The following is a 22,603-nucleotide window of genomic DNA, read 5'->3' as shown; positions in this document are numbered from 1 at the left end:
TTGAAAAAGTGCGCGGGATCAATCCTCCTCATCCTTCTTTCCCTCATCCTTCTTTGACTTGTCTAAATTAAAACGCTCTAGTGGGAGTAATGAAAATATATCAACGTACTCCCCCTTCCATAGGCGCTCCCGTAAGTCTTGCTTCAAATGCGCCCCTAAAGGGCCTTCAAAGCATACATACACTTCCCCTTTAGGCTACTTTCACACTAACATTTTTTGCGGATCGGTCATGGAGCAGCAAAAAACGCTTCCGTTAGAATAATACAACCGCATGCAGCCGTCATGAACGGATCCGGTTGTATTGTCTTCTATAACCGTAATGGATCCGTCTTGAACACCATTGAAAGTCAAAGGGGATGGGTCCGTTTTCTATTATGTCATTTGGCTCCGCTTCATCAGGCGGACAGCAAAACGCTGCAGGCAGCGTTTTGGTGTCCGCCTCCAGAGCGTAGCCTTAGCCGCATCGTCCACCCTAGGCCTGTCCTCTTCCTCCCCGGTCTGAGTCTGTACTGACACTGTTCCCCAGCCCGAGACAGCAAACCCCCCCACTGGCCCACTCATCCCGGCACCAAGCCGGTAATGGCAATAAACCCGCCCCTCCCAAACCAGTAACTCCCCACGTGAGGCTACTTAACAGCTGCCCCAGGCCCCCAACTAGCTCCCCATGACTCCCCCCAGCCCCGACACCCCCCGGGTTGCTAACTAGTGAATGAAGGGATGCCCAAATCATCTCACCTGGCTGCCTGGGCGCTGTGAACCCCGCAGCCGATGGTCCTGGCTCCTGATGTCTGTCCCGTCTAGGCTTGTCTTCATTCCTTCCCTCTGAAGACCCGCCGCTGAACGACTGCACCCCAGCTTCTGCCATACTGGGTGCGCTCTGCGACGACCCCCACCCATCTTCTTCATCCAGGTGTGCAGGGCCAACTCCTTGTCTTCTGTCACTGCTATGAGGCCTGTGCACACTGCTGGCCCCATCATGCACAGCCTCAGTCCTCATATTGCTGCTTCCTCTCCCACGCCGAGCGGTCCTCCCCGCCACCCAAGGGGGAGGGAAGCCCGCAGTTCCCGCTGCTGCTCCCATGCTGCACGAGGACGAGGAAATTAACTGCCCACCGTTCCCCCTTTGTGGAGGGTCCCTGGTGGGGCTCTCGATCCGGCGCCGAACCCTGGGGGACTCACTTGGACTAAGGCACGCTGGCGGACGTACCCGTCGCAGCCATCTCAAACTTGGCTGCGGGCCTGCCATACCCGCCACCTCCCCCTGTAGAAGGCCTGCCATCTGTTCCCTCAGCCACTCGGGTCCATGGGCCTCCGCTGCCGCCCGCAACCTCCTAATCAACTTCTCCACTGACTCCATCAGGTAAGCCTCAGCTTGTTAGCTTTTCTTAAATAAAAACAAAATGGCGCCTGGACCTCAAACAGCCCCCCATATAAAGGCCTAACCCATCCCTTATGGACACACCCCTGTCGGCAGATATCATTAACCCCTGATTCCCTGTCCCCTCGCACCAAAATTAATCATGCTGGCCTCCCCCTAGGCTAAAGCCCCAGTATGGCCTTACTCAACCGATGGACCGGTGTCTCTGAAATCAAACATGCCCATTTGTTCTTCCTTCCACTGTCTGCTATCAGGGAACAGTGAAGATGTCTCTTTATTCATTGATATCAGTCTACAGCAGCTCATGGTGGGAGTTGTATTTTTACAACAGCTGGAGGGCCACAGGTTGGGCACCCCTGCATTAAATTGCATCCAGCAGGATGTCCCATCTATGTCATCCATATGTCCTAATAGGGCTTGTATTCAGGAGAAGTCCTTACAATGGACCTATCAGTAACCATAAGGAATCCTTCTGTTCTGGCAGATGGAAGGAAAAAGAGAGCCCTTCAAGGACAACAACAGAATTGTCTCCAAGAAAGAAGACAAGAAGATGGGTTCATATCCTACAGGAGAGCCCCCGTCCAAAAGAGAAGACTGCAAGAAGGAAGACAAGAAGGTGAGTGACAGAAATAGATGGGGGCTGTCTTGCTTTGATCTACAATGACCTAAATTCCTATAGGATGGTCAGCATCACCATTGCAATGAGCCTGTGGACCCATTTGAGTCCAGGCCGGGTATTTAAAGAGGACCTTTCACCGATTCTTACCCTATGAACTAAGTATACATACATGTAGAGCGGCGCCCGGGGATCTCTCTGCACTTACTATTATCCCCGGGCGCCGCTCCGTTCTCCTGCTATGCCCTCCGGTATCTCCGTTCCCTAAGTTATGGTAGGCGGAGTCTGCCCTAGCGCTGGCCAATCGCATTGCAGAGCTCACAGCCTGGGAGAAAATAACCTCCCAGGCTGTGAGCTCTGCGCTGCGATTGGCCAGCGCTAGGGCAGACTCCGCCTACCATAACTTAGGGAACGGAGATACCGGAGGGCATAGCGGCAGAACGGAGCGGCGCCCGGGGATAATAGTAAGTGCAGTGAGATCCCCGGGCGCCGCTCCACATATCTGTATAGTTAGTTCATAGGGTAAGAATCGGTGAAAGGTCCTCTTTAAATACAGAGTGAGGGCAGCTAACTGGACCTTCACCCCCGGTGAAGGAAAGCCTAGCTACAGCCTATAAGCTTGAAGGCTTCTTCAGACCTTGATCTCCAAGAGTATACGGCTCAATCAGAAGTCATGATGGTTATATGTTCTCTGCTCTTCCTCCTATAGAAGAAAAGACTCTTTCCATGTTCCAAGCCTTTGGCCATTGACAAAGTGGTGACTACAGTGATCAACTCAATATTGCGAAAAGGTAAAAAAAATGTCCTGTTGAGTTCTGAGGTTTCATGTCTAATGTAGCCCGATATCCTGATCGGGATGGTAACACTTGGGGAACTCTAGCCTGAATACTATAGCCCAGTCTTGATCAGGCTGCTCTGGACTTACTGTGCCTAATACAGAGGGTTCTCCTGATTCCTCCAGAAGGTCCAGATGGTCAGATCCCTGTGCCTGTCAGCTCTTCAGGACCTATTGTTAATGACTGTTGGGGAGAAGACCTATGCCGGACCATGCTGACGCTAGATATGCATACTGAGCAAGAGTACGCCATCGACATCTTCTCTAGTATGATGGTGAGAAAAACTTGAAAAGTTTCCAGGCGCAAAATTTGTCAGCTTTGTCCAACGTTCTCACATCTGTTCCTCCTAGAAGCAACAGTCCAAGCATGCCCTCCGGGCAGCCGACATCCCCAAAGCTGTGACCACAGAAATGAGGACAATGCTGGTGGACTGGGTGGTCCAAGTTCATGTATGTACCTCGTCTACTCGTTCTGTAGATTTTTCTCTCGGTCCTCTGGAAAAAATATTAGATTTTTTATTTTATTTTTTCATTGTTCAGGATTAGAAAAAAAAATGTCTGCTTTCTTCCAGAAACAGCGCCACCATCTGTCCGCAAGGTTTGTCTGGTATTGCAACCTAGCTCTACTGAAGTGAATGAAGCTGAGCTGCAATACCACATGCGACCTGTGGACAGGTATGGCGTTGTTTTGGATAGAAAGCTGCCATATCTTTCATGTTCTAGACAAACAAATTATTACAATACTAACCGCTTAAGGGTACTTTCACACTTGCGGCAGAGGAATCCGGCAGGCAGTTCCGTTGCCGGAACTGCCTGCCGGATCCGTCAAAACGTATGCAAACTGATGGCATTTGTCAGACTGATCCGGATGCAGATCCGTCTGACAAATGCATTGAAATGCCGGATCCGTCTCTCCGGTGTCATCCGGAAAAAGTTCAGGTTTTTTTCAAAGTGTTCAGGTTTTTTGGCCGGAGATAAAACCGTAGCATGCTGCGGTATTATCTCCTTCCTGGACAGTCAAGAAGACTGAACTGAAGACATCCTGATGCACCCTGAACGGATTGCTCTCCATTCAGAATGCATGGGGATAAAACTGATCAGTTCTTTTACGGTATAGAGCCCCTAGGATGGAACTCAATGACGGAAAAGAAAAACGCTAGTGTAAGGCTGAGTTCACACGAGCGGATGCCGTGCGTGGCATCCACTCCGTGAATGACAGCCAAGACCCGATGCAGACTGCAGAGGCAGGGAACATTAACATGACTGATAATGCTCCGTGCCTCTCTGTGACCTCTTTACTACGAAATCACAGTGAGATAAAGTTGTCACTGTGATTTCGTAGTAAAGAGGTCACAGAGAGGCACGGAGCATTATCAGTCATGTTAATGTTCCCTGCCTCTGCAGTGTGCATCGGGTCTTGGCTCTCTTTCACGGAGCGGATGTCACGCACGGCATCCGCTCGTGTGAACTCAGCCTAAAAGTACCTTTAGATGGATTGTCCAAGATTAAAGGTTTTTTTCTGGAGTACAAGATTGATGACCTATCCTTACGATAGATCATCAATATCTGATCGGTGGGGGTCCGAAACCCAAGCACTGCCAACATCCATCATGTGGCCAAGTAGCAGCTCAGCCCCATTCACTTCACTGCAGTACCAAGCACGGCCACTATACAATGTACGGCGCTGTGCTTGGTGAGCTGAGAGAAGGCTGTGGCGCTACTGCGAGCATCAGTGTCTTCTGCAGGGGTCCCGGGTGTTGGACCCCCACCGATCAGATACTGATGACCTCTCTCATCAGTAGTGAAGTCTGAGAAAACCGTTTTAATGTAAATCCTTGAGAAGTTGAGTTTTTTTGGTTCTTTTTAAAGAGAACCTGTCACCTCTCCTGACATGTCTATTTTAGCAACTACTTGCATTCCCCATGTGATAAATTCTGGAGCATTTGTTCTTATGACAATTTGTTGTGCCATACCTTTTATTATTCCTGCTAGAAGTTATGAATGAATTACTGGTAGTTTACAATCAAGGTCCAGATGGGTGTTACCAGTTGTGGGTGTGTCTCTGCACAGTCTGAGACTGGCAGCACTGATGGTATAGTGTCAGACTGTGCAGGGACCCCCCCCCCCCCCAACTGGTAACACTCATCTGGACCTTCATTGTAAACTACCAGTAATTCATTCATAAGTTCTAGCAGGAATAATAAAGGAATTACACAACAAAGGGTCATAAGAATAGAGTCTCCAGAATTATTACATGGAGGATGTAAGTACGTACGAAAAAAGACACATCAGGAGGGGACAGGAGAGGATTTGTCTTCTCAGAACTGTTATCCCATGAAGAATCGGCATCTCTTATCTGTCCACAATATGTTCTTGTTTCATGTCCTTGTGTCTTGGAGCAGGAATATCTGGGCCTGCAGGAGGAGACGCTCTATCTGGCCGTGTACTTAATGAATTCCTACATGAAAGTTCACAAAATCCGAATATCCCTTCTCCAGTTACTCGCAGCCAGCTGCCTTTTCATTGCCTGCAAGATTGAGGAGAGCCTTATTCCTGAGGTCAGATGATCTGTACTGTCTATACAGTGATGAGTTTTGGTGTGCTATGAGGCTATCTACTAATGATATGTTAAAGGGTCCTCCACGTTTTTATAAATACTCTCATCGAAGCAATCGCTGCACGTGCTCATATTTTGTCACCTGCTCTGTGCCCTATTTCAGACCTTGAGAAAAGATTTTTTCCTACAGATTCTTACAGTTGGCAAATAAATTAGAAAGGCAGAAGCCAAAAAATAGTAAAAATGGGTTAGGCTAGCAGATGTTATGTGGGATCCATCAGGTGCCACTAGGGGGAGCAAAAACCATTGCTTATCAATGTGCTGTAGACTGGTAGGTTCCAATGAAGCTTGGTTGAATAGTTGAATGTCCAACCATGACGCTTCCGTCACAGAAACTTGCCTGCTCCTGGTCCTGATTGATGCCACCACATCTTCTACCCCACCTTGGGACAGTACTGCCCCTAACTTATCTTTCCTTGTAGCAGTCTACCTGAGACATGGGGCCTAAGGGGGCCTAGAAGCTCTGAGTAAGGCTGGTGTAGGATGATGGTGCCCATAAGGAAGGGGAATAGACAACCTAAGCTGGGGTCATCTCTTATCAAGGGCCCCCGTAGCATAACCTGCTTCTATGATATTTACATAGTAAGGGAGGTCATCTGTTGATTTCTCTGATGCTTGACATCAGTTTATGGATTTCTTGCAGCCGGCAGAGCTTTGTTTCATGATGGAAGATGCCTTCAGCAAGAAAGAGCTTCTGAAAATGGAGAAGAAGGTTCTCCACCGCCTCAGCTTTGAGCTGCACTACATACAACCCCTGCATTTCCTGCGCCTCCTCTCCGTTACCGGGAAGTGTCCTGAAAATGTATGTATGGACATCAACCCAAGCTCCTAGAAAGCATGTCCGAAATTCTTGTAGGCTAGTACAAATATAGCATGTAAGAAGCCTAGAATTTTCGTAGGATCTTTAACACCCTTGGGACTGATCTGCTCAAGGCATAAATTAGGGTTTGCAGACCCTCAATTTTTACGTTGTGCCACACAGGGTCAGGCTTCTACCAGGGTACTAGTGGATCCTTGGGTCCACATTATAATACAGTAATGGATGCCTAAAGGTCCAGAAGACAATCCTATTGATCCTATTTGAAGCTCATATGGGTCAATCGCTTGTTGCTGGTGACAAAGTGAACATGTATGTGTTGTGTAGTGATGGAGGGTGGACCCTAAGGACCATTAAGGACCATTGGGAGGATATGCTGCCCTTCTGATATAGTCCCTCTAGAAGTCACCACAACTCTGTTAAGGATTTGTCCTATGACTAATCCCAATGGTGCCGAAAGTACTCCATTGACTTATGATGTAGTCCTTAGGGGTTCTGTCAAGGTGGCCATTGTTCTGACAGCAAGAATAGTACTGCACGCTCTATTCTTGCTATGAAATGTGTCAGAACTGCTGACGGAAGCTCCGATCAGAGCTACGAATGCAGATGTGAGCAATGCCTTATGTACTATACAGAATCTCACAAATAGAAGGCATCTGCCAACATAATCTTCATTGTCACCTCATCTGCAGGTTCAGTCATGTTGTTTTCTGTACATCTCAGTGACTATTCTAGATTTAGTGCCACCATCTTGTATTAACATACTGGACTTTTTAAAACTACAGGTTGAGTACCTCGCCATGTACTTCATGGAGCTAACTCTACTGGAGGCTGATGGAGCAATGGTTGAGCCGGCCCTTTTGGCATCTGCCGCATTGTCGTTGGCACAGATGGTATCCCAGGAGTCTGGAACGTTGAGTCTTGATCAGATGGGGCAAGGGCCACTCTACTCCTACAGGTACTACCGTTCAGACACTTAAAAGGATTGCTCATGAGTAGAAAACATGGCCCCTTTCCACCAAAAACAGCTCAACATCTGTCTGGTACTGAAGCCCAGCACCACTAGAGTGGATGGGGATGGGCTTTACCCATGGTCAGTGGTAATCCTTACTTTGGGAGAAAGTAGCCATGTTTTTTTTATTCCTGTTCAGCCCCATTAAACATTCTTTTATTGTCTATCATTACAGTGATGTAGACTTGAGCCTTCCTCAACAACTCATGGGAAGAGCAGCCCTCCGTGCCAGCTCCAAGTCCATCTGGCAGAAATATTCCCGTCCTCAGAGACACGGGGTAAGCACAGGACCTGCCATGGCCAACTCCAAACACCTTGCCCGCTGCATAGGAATGTACTGCCCCAATTCCTGATGAATCTTCTGATTTCCTAAAATCTGGAAAATTTGGACCATAGAGAATAAAAGATTACAGAGGAATCTGTGCTGTGATGAACCTTACAACAAGAAAACCAGGGCTACACTGAAGTAACAGGGAAAAAATAATAATATTTTAATATAATATCTGTACATTTTGTGGTTTGAAATATATAAATGATGTCTTTTTTTTATTAATTTCTAGTGTGAAGAATGGAGCGGTTGTATTTTATTGTGTTAAGTATGTATTGATGGTTGTGTGCGGAGAGTGTGTTTTCTTTTAAAATGTGTCTGCGGCTGTTAATGTATGTGCAATATATAAAAACTGCAAAACAAAGTCCATAAAAAAAACTAGAAACGGCATATGTTTAATAAAGAGTCATTTTATGTATCTATAATGTCTCATAGAACATCTGTTATAAGCTTCTTACTTAAAGTGGTTGTCTCATCACGGACAATGGGGGCATATCGCTAGGATATGCCCCCATTGTCTTATATCGAGAACGGAGCCCCGTAAGTGAAGGAGGGCGCACTGTGCATGCGCAGCCGTCCGCCATTCATTTTCTGTGGGGCCGGCAAAAATAGCTGAGCGCTGGCTCGACTAAATCCGTCGGCCCCATAGAAATGAATGGGAGTGGGGGCCGCGCATGCGCAGTACGCTCCCATTCACTTCTGTTTGTTTCACAGCAGCTGGAGTGCCAAAGATTGCTGAAACCTGCTATAGACGGTTGGGTAGCAGCCCCTATGGGCTCTTACAAGCAGTCACAATATGTCATAACCAATTTGATGGAATATTAAAAGCTAGAGTATTATAATATTAAAATTTGATATTTTCGGATTGTTTTTTTTTTCTCTTTTTAAAGGGAAATGTTCCTTAAAAAAATAGAAAGGTACTGCCAGAGGACCCTTTTGGGACCAACACCTGTGGCTGGAATCAGCAATTTTTGGCACTAAAGCAGCAGGTAAACTACAACTCCTAGCATACACACTTTCTCAGTTGAAGTGAATGGCACATACTGGGAGATGTAGTTTCACAACGGCTATAGTTCCGGAGGTGGACGACCCCCTGGGGAGAACAAGGGACTGGCGGCTTCATTCTCTGCACATTTCAGCGGGGAGATAGCCACACGTGTTCAGCTTTGGGAATTTTTGGAAAGCATTGCCTATCTTGTGGATAGGCTATAAGTTCCCGGACGTACTTCTTTTATTAGGTGTATCTAACAACCAGGTTAGATACTAAAGAATTTTTTGACTTCTTCTGGTTTACTTGTTGTTAGTAGATATTTTACTCTTTATTTTTTTACTCTACAATTGGTAAATTTTTGGTCGCGATGTTCTGTGGAATATGTAGAAATAACGCTAATTATTCACTACATCCAGACGTGTGCACTGGGAATCATTGACTTAGAGGAATACTCAAGGGGTTAAGAAGAGATGGCTCAGCTGTATGGTACCCAGAATGCAGTGGGGGATGGACTGCTCGCTCTCTCCTCCTCCTCCTCCTCCAGCATCCTCAGCATCTCTGCCGTTCATCCCTTATGCACAGAACGTACATACAGAGGGAAAAGGGGCTGGGATACCCCCAGCATGGACCGCCACCAGTGAGGGCAATGGGAGACCAGACCGGTGTGGGTGGTGGGAGAGTGACGGCCAACCCTGAGCCCGAGATGGAGGCCAGAATCCAAAAGGCGGTGGAGTTCAAGGCAGAAGGCAACCGCTGCTACAAGGACAAAAAATTCAGGGATGCTATAGGCAAGTATCACCGGGCCCTGCTGGTGCTGAAGGGTGTCCACGAAGATGGGGAGGAGAGGAAGACCAACGGCGGAGCCGGCACAAGGTTGACGGAGGCTCAGAAGGTGCGGGTGGAGGCCACAGAGATCGAATGTTATGACAGCCTGACTGGTAGGTGGTGGAGGCTCGGATGCAGCGGTGGAGGGAGGGGGGGGTGGAGGACGCACTGGTGTGGAAGTGACAAGAGATTAACCCTGTGAATTGGGAACTGGTGAGGGGGAGGCACAGGGGTCCTTCGTGCTCGTTAACCTTTTGTTTGCCAGAGGGGGCACAAAAATTACACATGTCGCCCTACGGTGGGAAGCTGGTAGCTCCATGCCGTGTGCCACCCTAGAAAGGATCCATGTTTTCTAGCCCCCTTCTTTCTACCCTGCAGTAGGAGGCGCAGATTCCATGTCATCAGACTCGTGATCGTGTCACCCCACAGGGGGCGCAACAGTCTCTATCACAGTGTGACCCCGCAAAGGGAGCAAGAGAAGCGCCCATTAGTATTGTGCCCGCTCTTCCGTTTAGAGGCCAACTGTAGCCATAACTTCTTCTTCTGCCTTTATCTATAGCATTTTCTTATTTTCGATGCAGATGAGATTCCCCCAAAAAGATTTTCCGTTTCTAGGAAAGCTGGGTGATATAAAATATAGTTCCAAATAGTTTGCTTGGGTTTGTCGCACGGCAGATGACATCCACACTATTGAGTTGGTCTAATAATATGCCAGGTTTAGAAACAGCGCCACACCTGTCCATGGGTTGTGTCTAGTATTGCAGCTCATCCACATCCAAATAAATGGAGCTGCCGCGATACCAGACGCAACCTGTGGACCCCTAATAACATTACCCCTAAACTGCTAAAATAATACTGATCTACAGTCTCCAGATAATACCGCTCATATAAAACATTAACCCAATAGGTGCCACACAGTCCCTATATAAAATTAACCCCCACTGCCCAAATAACGATGCCATGCTTTGCCCAATTAGTGGCATATGATCCCAAAGCGATGCCCTACACCGCGCAATAATAGTGCCATACAGTCACTGCACTGTAATGTATAATAATAAATATGATACATTTATAATTTAAAAAAGAAAAATAAATATAAAAATATACCGTATATACTCGAGTATAAGCCGACCCGAGTATAAGCCGAGCCCCTAATTTTACCCCCAAAAAATGGGAAAAATTATTGACTCGAGTATAAGACTAGGGTGGGAAATGCAGCTATAATGCAGAGTGTATGTGTATATAATGCACACACTCTACATTATATACACACATCTGCAAGAGGGTGACTCCCTGTATTTAATGCAGAGTGTGTGCATTATATACACACACACTCTGCATTAAATACAGGGAGCCATCCACAGATCTCCCCCCTAAACAGTGCCATCCACAGATCCCCCTACAGTGCCATCCACAGATCCCCCTACAGTGCCATCCACAGATCCCCCTACAGTGCCATCCACAGATCCCCCTACAGTGCCATCCACAGATCCCCCTACAGTGCCATCCACAGATCCCCCTACAGTGCCATCCACAGATCCCCCTACAGTGCCATCCACAGATCCCCCTACAGTGCCATCCACAGATCCCCCTACAGTGCCATCCACAGACCCCCCTACAGTGCCATCCACAGACCCCCCTACAGTGCCATCCACAGATCCCCCTACAGTGCCATCCACAGATCCCCCTCCCCGACGCTCACAGCAGTATTCTTACTTTGTCTTTGCTCCGGTAATACAGGCAGTGCGGGGAGCGGCGCTCACTCACTGACGTCACGCGCCTTCTCCCACTAGGCAGCGCATGCGCGTGACGTCAGTGAGTGAGCGCCGCCCCCCGCACTGCCTGTATTACCGGAGCTAGACTAGACTCGAGTATAAGACGAGGAGGCTTTTTGAGCACAAAAATATGTGCCAAAAAACTCGTCTTATACTCGAGTATATACGGTAATAATAAAAAATAACCCTTTAATTAAAATCATGCTGCACTATAATAAGGAAGGAAGGAAGAAAACGAGAGGCAGTTTTACTATTGCAAATGCACCCAAAATCCTTACACCACATTTATTAGGGGTTTGACAAGTGGGTGTGGCTTAGCAGAAATTAGATGTGAGTTAAAGGGGTTTTCTGGATCTTAGATATTGATAACCTATCCTCAGGGTGGGTCATCAATATCAGATCAGTGGGGGTCCAGCACCCGGCGCCCCAAACCTATCAGCTGTTTCATGCACAAACTGTACAGTGGATGGAGCGGGAAGCAGAAGGCTCTGTCCACTCTGCAGTTCCCGATGCTGGCGCATTGCAGCTCAGCTCCCAGTCACTTGAATGAGAGCTGAGTTGCAGTACCCCAGCGCAGCCACTACATGGCGTATGGAGCCTTCTGCATAAGGCCTCATGCACACGACCGTTGTTGTGTTCCGTTGTTCCGTGATCCGTTTCCATGTGTCTTCCTTTATTTTTGGAGGATCACCAGACATGAAGGAAAGTAAAAAAAAAGTCTAAGTCAAGTTTGCCATGCAAATGATAGGAAAAAAAACGGACGCAATCTTGTGTGCCTCCGCGTTTTTTCACGGTCCCATTGACTTGAATGGGTCCGCGAATCGTTTTCCGTGAAAAAACTAGGACAGGTTATATTTTTTTGACGGACTGGAACCACGGATCACGGACGCGGATGACAAACGGTGCATTAGCCGAGTTTTCAACGGACCCATTGAGGCCTTAGGCTTAATTCACTGTACAGTTTCTGCCTGAAACAACTGATCGGAGGGGGCGCCGGGTGTTGGATACCCACTGATCTGATATTGATGAGAGAACCAATTCCGAAGGAAATATCTAGGAAAATCTTAGTTTCCATGTGTTCATATGTCACCCTTAAGGAGAAGGGGGTCGGTCTATTCTGTCTGCCTCACTGGATCTAACTAGTGCAGCGCTAGATAACTTAAAGTGATTTAGATGAGGACATATTGATTGAATGGCCAGACAACTATCTGTATGCTGCACAGTGGATTACTATTGAATGACAGCAAGCAGAGATCTTGAAAACCGCGAGGAATAAATACAGATAGAATAACATTTATTCGCTAAGACTAGAATACTCCTTTAACAATTGGAACCTTCATAATAGTGAGTGCACCAGGTGCTTTCCTAAAAATCAACGACCACTTAGTGCTTAATTCATTTGGGGACTTGGACCTCATCGTGCCTATAGGACACTGCTCTCACTTGGGGTATATCCCAGTGTCCAGGCACCCTTAAAGAGGACCTGGTAACTCTCTTGACATGTCCCTTCTAGTAAATAATTGAATTGCCACCCATGAAATAACAATTCTGCAGCATCCTTTCTTAAAGCTCTGTGTTGTTCCCCTGTTATTCCTACCAGAAACCTATGAATGCATTCATGACTGAGTGTTACCATTTGTGGGGGGTGTCCAGTGGCGTAGCTGTAGGGATGGCAGAGGCTGCAGTTGCGACCAGGCCCCTAAGCCAGCAAGCCTCCGTCACCACACTGACTAACCAGGCAGATCACTTCTGAATCGCTCTGTCTGATCATAGAGAGATATTTTGCAGTCGTACATTTACATTTGCCCAGATCGCTAACTTCCCATCTCACTTGCTACAAAGGTTTAGAGCAGGCATGCTCAACCTGCGGCCCTCCAGCTGTTGCAAAACTACAACTCCCAGCATGCCTGAACTAACAGCCTACAGCAGGGCTTTGTGGGAGTTGTAGTTTTACAACAGCTGGAGGGCCGCAGGTTGAGCATGCCTGGTTTAGAGGGACCATTGCCGGGGATGCAACAGAAAGTCAAGTGGAGGCTGCAGCCGACTGTAATGGAGTAATAGTGCGGGAGGGGGTTGTCCTAAGCCAAACTGTTGCACTGGGGCCCATTAGCCTAAGGGCTCTTTCACACCTGCGTTCTTTTCTTCCGGCATAGAGTTCCGTCGTCGGGGCTCTATGCCGGAAGAATCCTGATCAGGATTATCCTAATGCATTCTGAATGGAGAGAAATCCGTTCAGGATGCATCAGGATGTCTTCAGTTCCGGAACGGAACGTTTTTTGGCCGGAGAAAATACCGCAGCATGCTGCTCTTTTTGCTCCGGCCAAAAATCCGGAACACTTGCCGCAAGGCCGGATCCGGAATTAATGCCCATTGAAAGGCATTGATCCGGATCCGGCCTTAAGCTAAACGTCGTTTCGGCGCATTGCCGCATCCGACATTTAGCTTTTTCAGAGTGGTTACCATGGCTGCCGGGACGCTAAAGTCCTGGCAGCCATGGTAAAGTGTAGTGGGGAGCGGGGGAGCAGTGTACTTACCGTCCGTGCGGCTCCCCGGGCGCTCCAGAGTGACGTCAGGGCGCCCCAAGCTCATGGATCATGTGATCACATGGATCACGTCATCCATGCGCATGGGGCGCTCTGACGTCATTCTGGAGCGCCCGGGGAGCCGCACGGACTGTAAGTATACCGCTCCCCCGCTCCCCACTACTACTATGGCAACCAGGACTTTAATAGCGTCCTGGGTGCCATAGTAACACTGAACGCATTTGGAAGACGGTTCCGTCTTCAAATGCTTTCAGTACACTTGCGTTTTTCCGGATCCGGAGTGTAATTCCGGCAAGTGGAGTACACGCCGGATCCGGACAACGCAAGTGTGAAAGAGGCCTTAGCTAAACCCCTTGAGGTGTCCCTATCAATTCTTGAACTATCCAATCAGTGCTGTGGGTGTCAGCCTCTGCAGGAACACAATCCTTTGACCGGGGGAATGATAATAGCCAGTTGTCAATGTATTTATAAAATTCAATGAGGAATTAGGCCAGGGATACATAGTGACTATAGCCATGTGATCGCAGTATTAGGACCTTACCCACTTGGTCGCAGTATCTGGACCTTAGGCATGTGATAGCAGTTTTAGGACCTTAGCCATGTGATCACGGTATCGGGACCTTAGCCATGTGATCGCAGTATCAGGACCTTTAGCCACTTGATCGCAGTAATAGGACCTTAGCCACGTGAAAGCAGTATCGGGACCTTAGCCATGTGATCTCAGTATCAGGACCTTAGCCATGTGATTCTAGTTTTGGGACCTTAGCCATATGATATCAGTATTCGGACCTTAGTCATGTGATCGCAGTATCGGGACCTCAGCCACTTGATTGCAGCATTAGGACCTTAGCCATGTGATCACAGTATCAGGACCTTGGCCATATGATCACAGTATCGGGACCTTAGCCATGTGATCGCAGTATCAGGACCTTGGCCATATGATCACAGTATCGGGACCTTAGCCATGTGATCGCAGTATCAGGACCTTAGCCATATGATCGCAGTATCGGGACCTTAGCCATGTGATCGCAGTATCAGGACCTTAGCCATGTGATCGCAGTATCAGGACCTTAGCCACTTGACCGCAGTATCGGAACCTTAGCCATGTGAACGCAGTATCGGGACCGTAGCCATGTGAACGCAGTATCGGGACCGTAGCCATGTGAACGCAGTATCGGGACCGTAGCCATGTGAACGCAGTATCGGGACCGTAGCCATGTGAACGCAGTATCGGGACATTAGCCACATGAATGAAGTTATAAAAAAGTCAAACCAGACGGATTTCTTGTGACTTGCATGTCATGGTCGTGGCAACTTGTGTGTTGCTATGTACAATCCCCATACTGCAATGCAAGTGGAGAGTTAAGGGAAAAGATGCTTTCATGGTAGATCCAAGTATTTACTAAAACAGACATGTCAGGAGTGCTGACAGGTTCTAATTAAAGGGGATGTCCAGATTTCTGGACTTCTGTAACTTTTGACTGAAGCTGAACCATACTCACCTGCCTTCCGCTGCCCCGCTCCAGCTCCCTTAGTCCCTAGCTTCCTTCACTGGTCTTCCAGTCCCGTCCTGTAAACTTCCAGATAGATGGGGTCACGTAGACCGCCTCAGCGTTGACATATACCCAAACGATACGTGACCTAGCAGTGACATACTGCTTGGTAACACATCATCGCTAAGGCCAATAATTGGCTGCAGCGGCACACATGACCCCATCCATCCGAAAGTTTACAGGACAGGGATCGGAAGACCATTGAAGGAAGCCATGGATCCAGGGAGCTGGAAGGGAGTGGCAGAAAGGAGGTGAATTTGGTTTTTCCAACAGGCCCCTATCAAAATAAAATAAAATAAAAACTCCAGAAAGCTGAACAACCCCTGTAAGGCAGGAGGTTCTTCACTTCTGGTGTTTGGACTTGGGACCTTCTGAATGCCAGAAGCAAACAATCAACAATTCAGCATCCTTCAATTAAGACAAAAGAAAGCAGTATGTCTGGAGAATATGCTTTTGTTGAAACTTCTCCATTTAAAAGGAGATCATTACACCCCCTAAGGAGGCAGTGAGGATGGGATGAAACCTTCTAAAATACAGTTGCAAGAACGGGTAAGTGAACTCTGGAAATCTGCATTAATTACTCGCAATTGTAGACAAACACAATGTAATTAAACTAATAACACACAGACGTGTACTGTCCATGTCTTTTATTGGGCACATGTTTGTCTCCTGTGCCCATAGAACATTTTCTCAGAAGCATTGTGGAACATCAAGATGGTCTCAGACAAACTTGAGATGGGCCACAATGATTTTTCATTTGGACAGCAGTAGCTTCCCTCATGGCACTCTTCCATGAACACCAATATTGTTCAGTTGAACAAAGGTTTTTACAGTTTGTAGATTTTTCAGCAGGTCTTCTGTAACACCCCAGAGTGGTGTTACCACTCCTGAACCCTGCTACTGTCTTTAATGGGCTAACACAGTGTCACCTTATGTATTTTTGCCCAGGTCCTTCACAATGTGCATTCCTAATCTTGTTATGCAATTGTTCATATGTAATATGCCTGGTTCACCAGCAGGTGGCAGCAAACACGGCAGAGCTATAGTTAGATAGAATGGAACTCACCATTCCATTCTCCCCCACCCTTTGGTTAGAAGTGGGCCAGTCCTGCTTGCTACCAGAAGGAGGTGGGGCAGTTCTGGTTTGTGCTGGTTGAGACTCCCTGTTGGAGCTGCCAGGATTCTAACCTATTCCTTGGCTGAAGATAAGGGTCCATTCATACGTCCGTGGAATGGGTCCGCATCCGTTCTGCAATATCCGGAACGGATGCGGACCGATTTATTCTCAATGGGGTAGGAATGGATGTGGAGAGCACACTATTGTGGACAAGAATAGGCAGTTCAATGGGGGTGCCGGCTGGTTGTATTGCAGATCCGCAATACACTATGGACGTGTGAATGGACCCTTAGTCCGACTAAAAAGTGAAGTGCAGCGTAAAGAGGAAGCCAAGTTATCCAGTCAGCTTGTCAGTACTGCAGAGTGGGAGAAAGATATAGCAGAGTTGAGTTTGCCTGCCAGTTTAATGCTAAAGCCTGCTGGAACCAAGACAAAGCCTGTAAACTGTTTGAAGAAATGTTTATTCAAAGTAAAGCTGCCATTGAACTTCATCTCAAGGTCTGGACTCAAGTTATTCTTTCCAATCCCTCAATTATTCCCCCTATTATTTGCTTCGGAGCCAAAGCCTGGGGACCAGCAGTATCCAGGTACGAGCACCGTGACACATAGAGACATTTAGGCCGGACCACCCCTACTACACCTGGGACGCGATATAGAGGCCCTGGGGTGAGGCGCCCGTCGTACTTCTGCTTGTACCCTTGGGTTCTTTCTCACCTGTTTTAGTATTGCCATTGTACTCTAGGAGTGATCTTCACAGGATGTCCACTCCTAGGGAAAGTAGCAACAGCTTTCTCCACTAGTAGATAATTTGTTTAACCATGGACTGATGTACACCCAGTTCTTCAGCAATGTTTTTGTAGTCTTTTCCTATGTCATGCATCTCTATAACACATCTTCTAAAAGTAGTTTGCATTGAGACATAATTCATATTAACCAAGCCTTCTGACGAAAATTGTCAGTAACCAGGCTTTGTGTGCCTTTATTCCATGTACAAAGCACCAGTGTAAGACAATTCCAATCTCCTCTCCTTTAATGAAACACCTTTTGCCAATTAGCTCTTTGAAAAGCCACACAGAGGTTCCCTTAGGCCCCTTTCACACAGGCGAGTATTCCGCGCGGATGCGATGCGTGAGTTGAACGCATTGCACCCGCACTGAATCATGACCCATTCATTTCTATGGGGCTGTGCACACGAGCGGTGATTTTCACGCATCACTTGTGCGTTGCGTGAAAATCGCAGCATGCTCCTCTTTGTGCGTTTTTCACGTAACGCAGGCCCCATAGAAATGAATGGGGTTGCGTGAAAATCGCAAGCAAGTGCGGATGCGGTGCTATTTTCACGCATGGTTGCTAGGAGACGATCGGGATGGAGACCCGATCATTATTATTTACCCTTATAACATGGTTATAAGGGAAAATAATAGCATTCTGAATACAGAATGCATAGTAAAATAGCGCTGGAGGGGTTAAAAAAAATAAATAAAAAATTAAACTCTCCTTAGTCCACTTGATCGTGCAGCCGGCATCTCTTCTGTCTCCTTCTTTGCTAAATGCAGGAAAAGGACCTGTGGTGATGTCACTCCGGTCATCACATGATCTCACTCCGGTTATCACATGATCCATCACATGATCTTTTACCATGGTGATAAATCATGTGATGGACCATGTGATGACCGGAGTGACGTCACCACAGGTCCTTTTCCTGCAATCAGCAAAGAAGGAGACAGAAGAGATGCCGGCTGCGCGATCAAGTGGACTTAGGTGAGTTTAATTTAAATTATTTTTTTTTTAACCCCTCCAGTGCTATTTTAGTATGCATTCTGTATTCAGAATGCTATTATTTTCCCTTATAACCATGTTATAAGGGAAAATAATACAATCTACAGAACACCGATCCCAAGCCCGAACTTCTGTGAAGAAGTTCGGGTTTGGGTACCAAACATGCGCGATTTTTCTCACGCGAGTGCAAAACGACTACAATGTATTGCACTCGCGCGGAAAAATCGCGCATGTTCCCACAACGCCCCCGCACTTTTTCCCGCAACGCCCGTGTGAAAGAGGCCTTACCTTTTCTCCCTGCACTTTGGATGTTTATTCAAAGCTTTCAATAAAAGACATGAATGGTCTGTGTGTTACAAAGTTACCGTAATACAGTTGAAAAAAGACATAAGTCCATCAAGCTCATCAAAGGGATAGGTGGGGACGCGAATCCCTGAAGGAAGTGAGACTCAGATATTAGATATTACATGTTATTAGTGTAGATTATGCTTGTCTATAATTGTGACTTGAATCAGAACACATTTTATTAGTAATTAAAGGAGTTTTCCACAATATTCATATTGATGGCTGTGGTCTCCTCAAACAGCTGATTTTCTGTGTTTATCATATTGATGACCTATCATCGAGACATTAATATGAGATCAGCGGAGGGACTGACTGCCGGGATCCCCGCCGATCTCATATTGATGACTAGAGATGAGCGAATTTTATATTTTGAAATTCGTTCACACTTCGTTTGTTGGTAGAAGGTAAATTGCGTTATGGATTCTGTTACCACGGACCATAACGTAATTCTATGACGGAATGAATAACGGAATGCCTTTAGAGGCATTCCGTTATTCATTCCATAATAGAAGTCTATGGGATGCAAAACTGATCCATCCCGTTCCAGTTATGCAGGGGAGTCCTCCCCTGCATAACGGAAATGGGACGGATCCGTTTTGCAGCCCATAGACTTCTATTATGACGGATTGAATAACGAAATCCCTAAAGGCATTCCGTTATGCATTCCGCCATAGAATTACGTTATGGTCAGTGGTAACGGAATCCATAACGCAATTTACCTTCTACCAACAAACGAAGTGTGAATGAATTTCATAAGCAGAAATTCGCTCATCTCTTTTGATGACGTATCCTGAGGATAGGTCATCAATATGATAATCCAAAGAAAACCTCTTTAATGCAGAAATTCAGATAATTCCAAAGGGTTCACTTACTTATTCTTGCAACTGTATACCCTGCCCTGACAATGCTAAATTTGGAGCTTTCAGGGAAAAGGGCATGAGTGCCGATACAGGCGCTTCAACACTTTCTGACGTCTGGTAACTTCTCTTCTGTATCTGCACCACAGCACCATGAAGAGCAAAACCTCAAACCCAATGATTGAAGCAAAATTGGCAAAAGTAGAGAACGCATAAAGTCCCATGCAATATGACTCCTTGTCCACGTTAAAACAAATTATTTGCATGACCATCAATAGAGCATGACCGATGCATTCAGATCTCCACAAGTGTCTATTGATCTGAGTGTACGACCTGCTGGTCGTTGCCTGCTGCTTTACTATATATTTGGGGAAGGGGGAGGGTTAAAATTACAGTATTTTTTAAGTTTCTGCATAAATTCCCTGCAGGTTTACAGAAGATCCATAAGCTGACATTGGCAGTCTTGGCTACAGGAGTAGACCCCATTTGTCATATCTCCATTTGGCTACTAATGCCAAGCTTCCTTCCTCCTTTCTGCCTGTGTCACTCTATACTCTGCCCTATTCTCTCTAGGATTAATGAATGTTAATAATAATCTTCTGTCCCCTGGTGATTGCTCCCCACAGCCTGTATGCTGCAGTCTGAGCTGGTAAACTACGAGCGGGTGAAGGAATATTGCCTGAAGGTGCTTGAAAAACAGAACAGCAACTTTAAAGCCACATATCGAGCCGGCATCGCCTTCTACCACTTAGGAGACTATGGCAATGCTCTGCTCTATCTCAAGGACGCTCGAAGTCGGGAGCCTACAGGTATATAAACCCCCAATCATTGGTAGCATTGTATGTAATATGGAGGTCCATTTTGTATTAGACACAGATCTCCAGGACTTTTTGCCACATTTTGACACAGAGGTGTAGCTCAAAGTATTTAACTCGAGGTATTTGGGCCCTGATGTCCTGGTTATTGACAAGTCATCTTCTAAGTAGGAATTTTACAAAATGGAGAACCCCTTTAATTAAATCTTCCAATTGATAGCAGTTGGACGAACAAATCCCCCTTACACATACATGTTCTGCTCGGCCAAGCATGTATGTTCTATCAAAGGGGAGAGAGGAGAGAACTGCTGCCAAACCCCTCTGGTGGTGGCTTACTTCCAAGTGAACAAAAGGATTGGGCATTGAAAATTGAGATGTCCGTTCCTTCTCACCCTTGACAGATGATGTCAACGTGTCTGATCCTTCTCTCCCTTGACAGCCGATGTCAACGTGTCTGATCCTTCTCTCCCTTGACAGATGATGTCAATGTGTTCATGTCTTCTTTCCCTTGACACAAGACGTCAATGTGTCCGATCCTTCTCTCCATTGACAGATTATGTCATTGTGTCCGATCCTTCTCTCCCTTGACATGATGTCAACGTGTCTGATCCTTCTCTCTCTTGACAGATGATGTCAATGTGTTCATGTCTTCTTTCCCTTGACAAATGACATCAATGTGTCCGATCCTTCTCTCCCTTGACAGATGATGTAAATGTGTCCGATCCTTCTTTCCCTTGACATGATGTCAACATGTCTGATCCTTCTCTCCCTTGATAGCCAATGTCAACGTGTCTGATCCTTCTCTCTCTTGACAGCCGATGTCAGCATTTCCGATCCTTCTCTTTCTTGACAGCTGATATCAACTTGTCTGACCTTCTCTCCATTGACAGATGATGTCAACGTGTCCAATACGTCTCTCCCTTGATAGCTGATGTCAACGTATCCAACCCTTAACTCCCTTCACAGATGATGTCAACATGTCAGAACCTTCTCTCCCATGACAGATGATGTCAACATGTCTGATTCTTCTTTTCCTTGATAGACTATGTCAACATGTCTGATCCTTCTCTTCCTTGATAGATTACTGTATGTCAATGTGTCGGATCCTTCTTTTCCTTGTCAGATGACACAATGTCAACATGTTCCGATTCTTCTCTCCCTTAACATCATCTGTCGAGGAATGTTGGGAGCTCCCCATACACATTCGATTTTTGGCTGGTCCTGTCAAAATGGCACAACCAGACAAAAATACTCATGTGTACTACTAATGTGTATGGGGGCCTTAATGCAGGCTCTAAGAGGGTATTGTATGACTTCTACCCTGGGTTCTTTGTACCCCATTGTTATGCTCCACCCCAAAAGCCCTGCACTAGACATCCCACTTACCAGTTTTGCCTGGAGTGCTCCTTTAGAGGCTTGTTTTGTTATAGAAATTTTTGTATAAGAGATATCAAACATGGTGTCATTGGATGGTCACCTTAATGAATAAGGCCTATCCTAGCTATGCTGAGATTAGCGTTATATAGGATGATGGGTCTCCGTACATCTCGAAGTTCCCCTTAAAGAAAAAAAATGCAAACCATAAAGCAAATAAACTGCATGAACACTGCCTACAACGGGCAGAACATTAGGGATTTTTGGTGGAATCATCCTTTAAGCTAATTTGCATATCCCATTTCAACACGTAGAGCTGAAATGTGACTGTTCTTCTCTTTTCATACAGACACTAACGTTCTTCGCTACATCCAGCTGACAGAAATGAAAGTGCAGCGGTCAAACCAACGGGAAAGGAAAGGTCTTAAGGAGGTGATTGGATAGCCCAACGTTGGACCTGAACCTACCCTTCACCAGACTTGTATGTTGAGATACTGTGAGCAAGAGCATGGTGGCTGATACTGAGCATCGCCCTGTGCAAACCTCAACAGTCTTTCTCTCATCAAGAGACCACGATATAAAAGAATCATGCAGCTCTGGCACTTTATATAAATTATTTAATGAAAAAAAAGATTATTTTATACATCTATCTGCCTCTCGACTACCTATAATGTGTCAATGCATGCATCAAGTGTTCATGTGTGTGTTTCTCTATGATTACGTGTCTAGACAACACACACATAGATATAGGACATATTCATATTTGGACGGGTCATGCTCAGTAGCTCTGGAGGCAGCATGCTGATTAACCAAGCTCCTAATCTCAGCTTCCATCCATGCCATATATTGCATCTATTAAGAAAAACTGCCCCAATGACATAACGAGCCACCGGCTGATACAAGCAAGCTGACTCCCTCGACTTAGATCCATGTGAAATGGAGACTTCCGATTGCAAATGTGTGCATCTCGACCTATCCTCCCCCTCTGCGCCGGCCCGCTCAGAGGACGACCAAACAAGTGACTGC

The 22,603-nt window shown here is 46.5% G+C and overlaps 2 protein-coding genes across 2 annotated transcripts; both read left to right on the top strand.

Moving 5' to 3' along the window:
- Positions 1–1,595: 1,595 nt before the first annotated feature.
- Positions 1,596–7,628, top strand: LOC120978122 (cyclin P). Its single transcript, XM_040406351.1, has 8 exons — positions 1,596–1,685; positions 1,863–1,994; positions 2,934–3,104; positions 3,181–3,279; positions 5,232–5,387; positions 6,090–6,248; positions 7,049–7,221; positions 7,451–7,628. The coding sequence occupies exons 1-8, from the start codon at positions 1,596–1,598 to the stop codon at positions 7,626–7,628; spliced, it is 1,158 nt and encodes a 385-aa protein (XP_040262285.1).
- Positions 7,629–9,171: 1,543 nt separating this feature from the next.
- TTC9B (tetratricopeptide repeat domain 9B) lies at positions 9,172–22,021 on the top strand. The gene is made up of 3 exons (XM_040405654.1): positions 9,172–9,532; positions 20,015–20,197; positions 21,927–22,021. Exons 1-3 carry the CDS (start codon positions 9,241–9,243, stop codon positions 22,019–22,021), a joined length of 570 nt encoding a protein of 189 aa, XP_040261588.1. The 5' UTR covers positions 9,172–9,240.
- The last annotated feature ends 582 nt before the right edge of the window (positions 22,022–22,603 follow it).

This window comes from Bufo bufo, chromosome 8, assembly GCF_905171765.1.
Source record: "Bufo bufo chromosome 8, aBufBuf1.1, whole genome shotgun sequence".
Lineage (NCBI taxonomy): Eukaryota > Metazoa > Chordata > Amphibia > Anura > Bufonidae > Bufo > Bufo bufo.
Note: the sequence above shows the minus strand (reverse complement) of the source record. Positions and strands in the feature narration are given on the sequence as shown.

What these genes read in the sequence shown, in the direction of transcription:
- TTC9B (XM_040405654.1), top strand. Translation starts at nt 9,241, where the DNA reads ATGGGAGACCAGACCGGTGTGGGTGGTGGGAGAGTGACGGCCAACCCT. An exon ending in ATGTTATGACAGCCTGACTG is followed by an intron (nt 9,533 to 20,014) that starts GTAGGTGGTGGA and finishes TGCTCCCCACAG; the next exon opens with CCTGTATGCTGCAGTCTGAG. An exon ending in TCGAAGTCGGGAGCCTACAG is followed by an intron (nt 20,198 to 21,926) that starts GTATATAAACCC and finishes CTTTTCATACAG; the next exon opens with ACACTAACGTTCTTCGCTAC.
- LOC120978122 (XM_040406351.1), top strand. Translation starts at nt 1,596, where the DNA reads ATGCCCATTTGTTCTTCCTTCCACTGTCTGCTATCAGGGAACAGTGAA. An exon ending in CCGGGAAGTGTCCTGAAAAT is followed by an intron (nt 6,249 to 7,048) that starts GTATGTATGGAC and finishes TTAAAACTACAG; the next exon opens with GTTGAGTACCTCGCCATGTA. An exon ending in GGGCCACTCTACTCCTACAG is followed by an intron (nt 7,222 to 7,450) that starts GTACTACCGTTC and finishes CTATCATTACAG; the next exon opens with TGATGTAGACTTGAGCCTTC.